A 9,984-nucleotide genomic window follows, 5' to 3' on the forward strand; every position below is an offset into this window, starting at 1 on the left:
ACTTAGTTTCAGCTTACAGTTACAGCAAGATTTCTACTTTAGTTGAGCTTCTCTTTCATTTTAGAAATTTGCTTTAAGTTACCTTAAACAACAAGATGCACTCAGAGAGCGCAGAACTGCAGCAGGCTATGTAGGGTCACTCCCCTGAGAAAAACCCTACCAGGCCCACCCAGTGCCCCCTATATTTTGAACCTTCTGTATCACCAGAGCAAGAATATCAACATGACCCGGGTCAAACAATATCAGATTATAACATTTACCATGATGTCATCTTGATTTTTTTATTTTTTTGCCAATGATTCTGGGCATTATCTGATGATTTTGAAGCTGTAGTGGCTGTAAAATTATCCCCATCTCTCCATAGTAAAGAATCCTTAAAAACATTCCTGGATCCAGATGGTGATCCGGATCACCCCCAAAATGTAATCACTTGTCCCTTTATCCTTTATTTCCTGAATTTCATCTAAATCCATCCATAACATTTTGAGTTAATTTTTTAAGAGTCAAACAAGATGCTTCAACAAATGAATGAGGAAGACTCAGATGGGGAGATAATTACTACATTAAGACCAAGTTAGGAGTAGACATCCTTGGCAAGAGGTTGAGGAAGTATTCATGTCAAGCTGCAATAGAAGATGGCCTGTTGCTGTGATTTATAATGTTTTAGACATGACTGAACACTCTGTTTCCTTACTTTAGCATCATGATGCTTTTCTTCTAATTGCTCATTCTCAGATAATTGATAAAAAATACAAATAAAATTAAAAATTATTTAATTTTGTTATATGTTAGCTAAGTTAATGTTGTAAGCTGGTACAAGTCCAAAGTAATTCCACATGAAATGTTTATTTATTGAAGCTTTGTCCACAGCTGAATGATTAAAAAAAGATTCAAAGAAAAAATAAAGGCCTCTGTAAACGCCACCTTCATCCTTTTTATGCTGCATCAGTGTCAAAAGGACCCCGTCTGGCAGTTTTAGGGGGTATTGGAATGTTGGCGATTCTAGTTTTAAAAAGCATTCCTGGATCTGGGTGGTGATCTGGATCATCCCTAAAATCTAATCAGTTGTTTCTTATACCATTACAGAGATTTCCTAAAAATTTGATCAAAATCAGTCTTTACGAGTTACGTTGTTAACAGACAGACAGACAGATGGATGCCACTAAAAACAGTTGCCTTGGGTGAGGTAAAAAAGCATGTCTCTGGGCGGTGTCACTGCAATGCTCAGTTATTTTCATACAAATTTACAGATTCATTTTAAGACACCTAAAAACAGGAAGATATGAACAGAGTGACAGAACTTTGGCTGCTTCTTTCCTTCATTTTTTAGGCTGCTAAAATAAATAAAGTAATATAATCTATGTCATTCTGTTTACTTCCCATGTCATTTAGCCATAGCCCTGTCATGCTTTCTGTTAAGATTAAGGAATAGCGCTTAGGTAAATGTTTTACCTTCCAGCTTGACCATATAGTCCTTAGAGTCATGGTCCAGGGAAACTGAATGGACAGGGAGGAACATTTGCTCTTGCAACAAAACATTTAAGTAGACTTTGTAAAAACTGTTTTACACTGTCCTCACATAATGTACAGCAGCCTTGTAATTTCCATTACACAAATGAGCTTTACGCGAGGACAGAACTGTTCAAATCTTTGCAGATTTTTTGGTGATTTCTAATCCATCAGAGACTAAGAACTAATAACTGCTGGTAATAAATATAAGATGAAAATGTGTGTGATGATGCTTCTATTTCTAAACCTAATACTTTGTGAACGCCCAATCCTGAATAATATCCATATTAATGGAAAAACCTTTGGGAGAAGTCTGTGACCTCATCCTACATCCTCAATATACTTGAAGCAAAGCATTTCTGCAGCATCACATTTTGCTACATGTACCCTGATGCTTGTTTGGACTGATTTTAGTTTGGACAACTTGTCTCCTGTTATGTTAAAGGGGTGAAGGGACAAATTCTTTTAAATACCAAAGATATGCCAAGCAGAAATATATACTCTAATAACTTGTAATGTTAATGTTAGTTTCTCTTTTTAATAAAAAAAAGGCAAGTTAATGCCAATACCTGCAGAAAGCTGCACTTTGAATCTAAATTTTGAAAAAAGATTTAGAGCAAGAGACCAACAACCACTACAAAAATATGCTGAGATGTTTTTAATCATATGTTTTTCAGATTCACACGCACCACATCTTGTTTATCGATCAAACTTTATCTCTAAAACACAGCTAATATACAAACGATTTGTACCTCAAGATTCTTTCCATCTTAAAAAACAAAACATGGCAAAGAAAAAAAATAATTATTAAAAAACAAAGAAAAAAACAAACATCACAGCCACACCACTGACAGGCCAGCGTATGAAGTCTGTTTTAAAGGTAAAGTAAACAGGCCGTTTCTTTCTTGTCTAGGTTAGTTCTAATTTAGTTTCCAACTCTATCTCCATACTGTCTCCGTACTGTTTGCCCTGAACCCAGACTGATTGTCCTCAAAATTACAGTTGTCTTTCATAAAATCATTTAAGTGATTAAAAAAACAGCTTTTCGTAAAATTATGCTTAAAAATGGGAAATTGGCTCCAGATCTATAACTGTTAAGATCGTAGGTGTCTAAATTTTCTCTGCTCAGAGTGAGGCAGACTGTCACTGTAATTTTAACGTGGCCAGTGTGGTATCAGTGTCTCATTTCAAACTCTGAGAGGAAGCTGATCAGAAAGCTTGTACGTTGTACATCTGTGGCGTCTCGTACAGTTGTTTTTGTTGTTGTGGGATCTCTAACAGTCACCGTAACAGATGTTGCTGTTGGTGCAGGATGCTGGAGGAACTGCTGCAGAAGGAGAAGGAGTATCAGCAGGTCCTGAAGGCCACACTGCAGCAGAGGACACTCGACCTGGAGCTGGTCAGACTCAGACACAGACCACCAGGTAAAATCCAGGTCATTGATCTGATGGTTGAGTTTTAAAAAACATTTCTGTCTTTGTCGTGTCTTTAATATTATAGTAACCTGCTACATACTGCATGTCCACAAGATGTGCTGAAGTGTTTTTCCTGTTAGTATAACCTTAACCCAGCTTTAATTCTAACTTCAACCAGTCGTTCTCAAAGTTGCTTAACCTGATTACCAGTACTGACAATAAAAAAGAAATCAGTATCTCTTGTTAATAATACATTTGTAATATATAATAATATATCATGACTTGATAATGCACATGTAATATTGTGACATGATCTAAGATAATCAAATAAAAACATAATTAAATTAATTTTACTTTTTATTTTTACTTTTTTTTAATAGTTGTCAAAAGAAAAGGAAAATAACTCAAAAGGCAACATTTAATTTGATAGCTATTTTTTTCTTCTGAATGTTATTTATTGAAATATTAATAAAAATGTGACTGCTTTTGACCATGATAATTGTGTAGAGAACATGAGACGTTGCAGCTACTTGAACTGGAAGACATGTTCACACCATAAAAAAAAAAAAAAAATCCTTCTCATTACTTAATTAATTGGGTATAAAAGATTTTTGTTTCTTTTCTTAGACATCTCACCTCCCTCCATCCTTCACATCCCAGCGGAGCATGAGCCGGACAAGCTGCTCACTGATTGGCTGAAAGAACAGGGTGCAGATGCTGACACTATAGACAAGGTTCAGTATCAAGATTTTTTTTTTTTCTTAAAAATCCATGTACAGACTTTTTTTTTTTACTGTTTAACTACTGCTAACCATATTTCCAAGCTAACAATTTGTGTGTTATGTGTTCCAGTTTGTGATAGAAGAATACACACTGAATGACATCCTGAATGACGTTAGCAAAGATGAGCTCCGCTGTCTACGCCTTCGGTAACCACATATATTTGTCTTCTACCTCAGACATCAGAATAAAACAGAGGTTAAATCAAGCTAAGTTTCCACCTCCATAAGGCCTCAGGCTATCTTGCTAAGTAACAAACAAGTTCTGCAATGTTTGGTTGTGATTTATTTCACAGCTCCAGACATCAACCAAAAGGACTCCTTGGTTATGTAACAATCTTCTTCACTCTCAGGGGTGGAGTCCTCTGCCGGATCTGGCGAGCCATCCAGAGGCACAGAGAACGAGAGAGGCTGACGGGTGACAAACACTCCAAAGATAAAGCATGACTACAGCTGCAATTCTAAATTGTGCAGGAGACCTGCACACATTGACACATTACCAGCACCCTTCTCTGCCTGTCTCCACTGTGCCTTTTCATGTTTCCATCTTTGTGTTAAACGTACAGAACTGACTGAATTCATGCAGTTTTTGCTGACCAGGCCAAAGCGCCTTAGTGCGGGCACTACTTTATTATCTTTGTGTATTTAAGTGTTTGTGTTCTATAATGTGTTTGTGCTTGAGATTTTTAAAGGATACAAATCCTTGTTAACAGAAACAGTTTAAAGTCTTTGCTAAATGTTTCTTTAGCTCTGCCCTAAACTGGAAAGTGATTGTAATTAGTCTGTGGTTTTATCCTCTTAGAAAATTCAGTTTTATATACATATATATATATATAAAAAACTAAACCGCAAAAGTATTGTAGCAAACCACCCTTTCATCCCCACTAAGCCAGGGATTAGCCTACATGAAACTGACCATGTCTGAAACCAGGTACCACAGTGGATCCGTTTGAGTCCTCTACCTTCTGCGGTACTGTGCAGACAGCGAAGCCGCACAACTCGAGGATATGACGTCAATGTGATGAACACGCACCGATTCCCAATCCACCCTCCCATGTGTTTTTTATGCTTTATAGTCAAGCATTTTTTGAAGAAGAAGCTCAGCTTCTTTATTAGTCCAAATAAATGTTTCTCCTTTGCTTCGCCGTGAATCCTCAGCTATCTTCTCTTCTCTGCTTCCGATGTGAACTTCCTGCAACACGCAGTGAGCCTTTACTTGCGCATGCGTTGTTTTGCTCTTGCTTTGGAGTGTTACTCTTTAGCGCCCCCCACAGCCTGTAGTATGTACTACAGCGGTGTCGTGGGGATAGCCTTTCTACTAGTTGCCACCGTTTTTGCCACCGTTTTCACACCTGAACCGGCTTCGGTGCCATGTGGATATAGCCTTAATGCTAAAGGACACTACTTCTTCTGACTGTTCAAAAGAAAAATCAAGATGAAAAGGAAACCTGAACACAGAGAACAAGATGTATCAAGGTCTTACTTCTTAAATGTGAGCAGACACATCTTTTAACTTCATGAAGCCCTGCTCGCCTGACCTCGTAGATGCTGTAAACTGACTTTAAGGCATCTAAGAAACATACTGTTGCCTCTACGTTTCACTCTGAGTGCTCATTATGAATCAATATGCTATAAAAATCACACCATTCTTTTTCACTTAAGCAAATGGTTTTAGAAGATGCTGTGGTTAGAAAGCTGGATTTGATCAGAGCCTGGAAGATCCTGGAAAGAGACTACAGGTTTATCCCCAAGTCCTAATGGCCCAATTTCCAGTATAATATCAGGCTTGTTTTAACATTTAACAAAATAAATAAATAAATAAATTATTAAAATAAAAAAAAATGAAAATACATTTAGGAATCTGTATAAAATAAATAGAAAAGAAAAGATAATAGGCAGCTGACAAAAGGCAGAATGCAAAAACCACCATAAATAAATATTTATTGATTTTTTTTCCTAACTTTTCACATTTTACATTCCAATTGGCAACCTTGGATGTTATGTTAGCATGTGGTTGATATGTGAATATTAATGTATCTCATGCCAGCAATTTTCCAACTGACCTTTTACTGAAAATAAGGGATGTTATGAAAATTACAACCTTAAAATAAAAGGTATTAAACCAGCCACTCATCTCAACTACTGTTTTCATATTAATTTATCTGTATCATCTTTCTTCTCCCCTGTGTGTAACTGTTTTTAATAATTATTATTGCTTGTTTTTTTTATTCCATCTGTCATTCATTGTTTATTTATGTGCCTTGAAACTGCAATAAATGTCAGAGATCTCCTTGGCTGATTCTCTCTTCGGTCTTGGTCATCAGATTCTGGCTGATAAAAGATGACATAACAGATTTTTTCTGTTTCACCTCATTTTGGATGCCTCTGCCTTTTTTTTTTTTAGTTTTGTCTTTTAAAAGCATGTCCAGACCAGAATAAAAACTTACATTTTAATGCTGACATGCAATTTACAACTACGTGAATTTGCAGTTGCCTACATGTTGAACACAATCTGCATTCCTTCACATGCCAGCTTCATACCATCCTAAAACCTGTGTCCCTATCTTTCTGTTACCTCACACCTTCTAGACTTTAGACTTTATACCATATTTGGATTTAATAATTGTGATGATTGCTTGTTCATAATCTGTAAAGTCTGTCTTTGATTGTGAAGTAAACGCTAAACCCAACCGTAAAATGACCTGTTCCCATTAAATGAAAAATGGAAATAACACTTCCAAGCCTGTAGCATACCAGGGGTCTTTATAGGATTGTTTTGCTTTTATTTTTAATGTAGCAAGACCAAAGACTAATTAATTTATTATGTGTGTAGATGTTCATATCCTTTTTGGTTTGCAAGATCCGTTAACCCCTGTTATGGTCGTGGATTTTGATCTTGTTTTGAGTTTTTATCGCGTTTTGGTTTGGTTCCTTGGTTTAGTGTCTTATTGAATTTTAAAGTTCTGACTTTGTCTTTTGTTTCCTAATGTTGTACTCTAGTTTACTCAATTTGTCATCAGGTTGTTTCTTGCACCTTTTACCTTTAATACATGTTTTTGAAGAATAAGGCCTTGTCATTTTTTTTCTTAAAAAGGGATCTTAAAAATAGAGAATCCAGCTACACAAATGAGACAAAGGTCTGATATTTTGTCATCTGTTGATCCACTTGGAGAAATTTTAGTTCATTCCTCCTTATATAACTTCCCAATCTTTAGGATTTCTCACAGGAGCAGCTTGTTAAGGTCCTTCTGCAACAAATCAAATTAAAGTCAGACTTTTGACTTAACTACTCCAAAACATTTACTTTATTCTTCTTTAAATTTTCTAGAAAAACAACTTGTGTGCTTTTAGTAAATGTCTTTATATATGGCCCAATCAGAAACTTGTTAATTGGATTGCGTTATACATGATATTATCCAGCTTCCTGTCTTCATTCCGGACCTCTGATGCATACCAGGAGTATTCCCATATCATTGCAATATCCTTGTTATCAAAAGATTAAATAATATAAAAGGCTTAACAGAATGTTTGAAACACAGATGTATTGAATGGGTTGTTTTTGTAAAATAAAATATTTTGAAGAATTTAAATTAAATGAACTTTTAATTAAAGTTTTTCTACTTCATAAGAGAGAAATTACTGCTTTGATTATGTGTAGCGACTTTGGTCAAGTGATTTATGCAATTTAGATGAAACAACTCAAATTCATTTGAGTCTGATGTTTGTGGGCAACTTATTTTTCCTTAGAATTGGATTATAAAACTACTATCATAAGAGGAAACAGAAATTTTTTTTTCAACGGTTTCAAAGTTAATTATATTTCTGTGACATAAAAAAATTGTCTGCAAATGCTTGTTAGACAGGAAAGATTAACTTTACATGACTTGTTTTGACTGATATATTGCTCCATGCTGACATTTACAAACCTGTTTATGTCTTTATATCAAGGGAAAATGCAAATGCAAAGGAAAGAAGTAAGAGCTTTTTGCTTTGGCTAATTTGCATTTTTTTTTTTTTTTTTGGCACATCTGTCAGGAAAAGAACATTCGTTGAACAAAGAACTTTTCTTTGATGACAGGGACTGAGTTGGCTGACAGTGTGGATAGTACTCATCCCTTTGCAGATTTTTTGTGAGCTGTGGTTTTTAACTTGGCATATTTTACGGAATTTGTTACATGTTATTTTATTTGCAGTTGTGCTGACTTGCAGGATGTCTTTCAGCATGTTTGTGGCAAACCTCTCAATGAACAACAAGGAAACAGTTTGAAACCAGTTATGCAACATACAAAACAACATAATTAGCAGTGCTGTGTGTCTCATATTCTACTTCAGTAATTTTTGGTGCAGCGTATAACACTCATTAAAAAGGTCAGATTTGTTTGAGTAGTGCTGTGTGAATGCAGTCTCAGTCCAGAAGAATATTTCTCCTTCCAACTGAACCGAGTCCCCAGTCGTACAAGTCTAGCAGACTTTCCGGGGGTCAACGCACCCCTAGTTTTGTATAACCCCACAGTCTGCTAATAAGCTTCTTCTTTGCTCACATTTATCAAACTTCTGCACAAATTCACACTCTTTCTCAGATTCTCCTAATGTGCTTCAAATACAAATGAGAAATGCTAGTAAAATATAATATACTTGTATAATAATAAAATGGTTACTTTATTAGCAAACCTTCATCATTACAATCAATAAAATCTGTCTCCACATGCCGGTCTTCCAAGTGACACTCTCCAGTTCCTCCTGGGGGATTGCAAGGATATATAATCCTTCCTGTAAGTTTCCATCTGGGTATTACCCTTGGTTTCCTTAGTAGCAATTAATTAAACTGATTTCCTACTGAAGGAAGTCTGCATAAAATAAACAGCTCAAATGCATTTTTCAATTAGACTGGGTTGATCTCATGGTGGCTCTCCAGTTTTTATCAAAAAGACAAACTAGCCTATCAGTTAACAATGAAATCTCATGTTAGTTGTCTTATCACCCTGGACCCATGCTCAAAGCTGGGAAACATTCGGCCAGGTGGGTTGGGGAAGAAGGGGGGGAAAGGGAGGAAGAAGGAAAAAGAGGGGATAGGAGGAGAAAGGGGAGAAAAAAGAAGGGAAAAATGAATGAATTAATTAATAATTAATGCAAACCTTGGGTTATAAACGTATGTTTAGTGACCTAAACACAAATTGGAATGTTTTTAAAACCAGGATGTGAACCCGCGACTGGTCATTGCGGCCTGGGTGGAAGATCATGTGACATGGCCTCCAAAATACGATGTTGGGAATATCATTAACAAGAAATAAATGTGATATTTAAAGTCTTAAAGTCTTAAAGTCAGGTTTATTTGTCAATTTCTTCACATGCCCATAACATACAAAGGAATCGAAATTACGTTTCTCACTGTCCCATGCGTATACAGGTATCAAGACAAGTAGGACAAGACAAACAATAAAGTGCACAGACAAGTCTGGTCCTTAAATAAATAAAAGGTATCAAAACAAGGCTAAGAGGTATCACAAACAAGATCAGCATATGTGCATTTGAGTCTTCCAGTAGTTTTACAATATGAAGAGATATACTGTGAGGAAGCAGCTCCAGTTAAAGTTTCAAGTATTCTCAGGGTTTGTAGTGCAATTTAAAGTTACAAGTATTTACAGGGTTTATAGTGCAAGGCAGTCAAGTAATACAAGTGTTCGCAGGGTTTGTAGTGCAAGGCAGTAATCGCACTTAGCAGCATACTTAGTAGCAGTAATGTTAACAGTCTTTGGTTCTGCTGGCTGGGGCTGGGGGGTGGGGGCGAGAGTTTAGTTGGGGCTGGGGTTGGGGGGGGAGGGGGTAGGGGCAGGGGGGTGGGGCGAGAGTTTAGCAGTCTCACAGCCTGATGGATGAAGCTGTTGGTGAGTCTGGTGGTGCGGGAGTGGAGGCTCCTGTACCTCCGTCCAGAGGGCAGGAGGCTGAACAGGTTGTGTGCGGGGTGGCTTGCATCGCTCACAATGGTGATGGCTTTTCGGGTGAGGCGTGTGCTGTAGATGTCTTGTAGGGAGGGGAGTGTTGCTCCAATGATCTTGCCAGCTGTATTCACAATGCGCTGCAGGGCTTTCCTGTTGTAGTCAGTGCAGCTCCCACCCCACACGGTGATGCAGCTGGTAAGGATGCTTTCAATGGTCCCTCTGTAAAATGTGGTCAGAATGGGTGGTGGAGCGCTGGCGCGCTTGAGCTTACGCAGGAAGTAGAGGCGTTGTTGTGCCTTCTTTGCCAGTGATGTGGTGTTAGTGGTCCATGAGAGGTCCTCA

The 9,984-nt window shown here is 37.2% G+C and overlaps 1 protein-coding gene across 1 annotated transcript in view; it reads left to right on the top strand.

Moving 5' to 3' along the window:
- The window catches only part of map3k15 (mitogen-activated protein kinase kinase kinase 15), a 43,754-nt gene extending 37,760 nt beyond the window's left edge, over positions 1-5,994 (top strand). Inside the window, exons 26-29 of the mRNA XM_041967956.1 lie at positions 2,821-2,933; positions 3,552-3,658; positions 3,777-3,853; positions 4,057-5,994. Of these exons, the coding sequence (XP_041823890.1) occupies positions 2,821-2,933; positions 3,552-3,658; positions 3,777-3,853; positions 4,057-4,150 (391 nt within the window). The 3' untranslated portion in view covers positions 4,151-5,994. The remainder of the gene's footprint in view (positions 1-2,820; positions 2,934-3,551; positions 3,659-3,776; positions 3,854-4,056) is intronic.
- Positions 5,995-9,984: the final 3,990 nt, after the last annotated feature.

The sequence above is a fragment of the Melanotaenia boesemani genome, chromosome 18 (genome assembly GCF_017639745.1).
Source record: "Melanotaenia boesemani isolate fMelBoe1 chromosome 18, fMelBoe1.pri, whole genome shotgun sequence".
NCBI lineage: Eukaryota > Metazoa > Chordata > Actinopteri > Atheriniformes > Melanotaeniidae > Melanotaenia > Melanotaenia boesemani.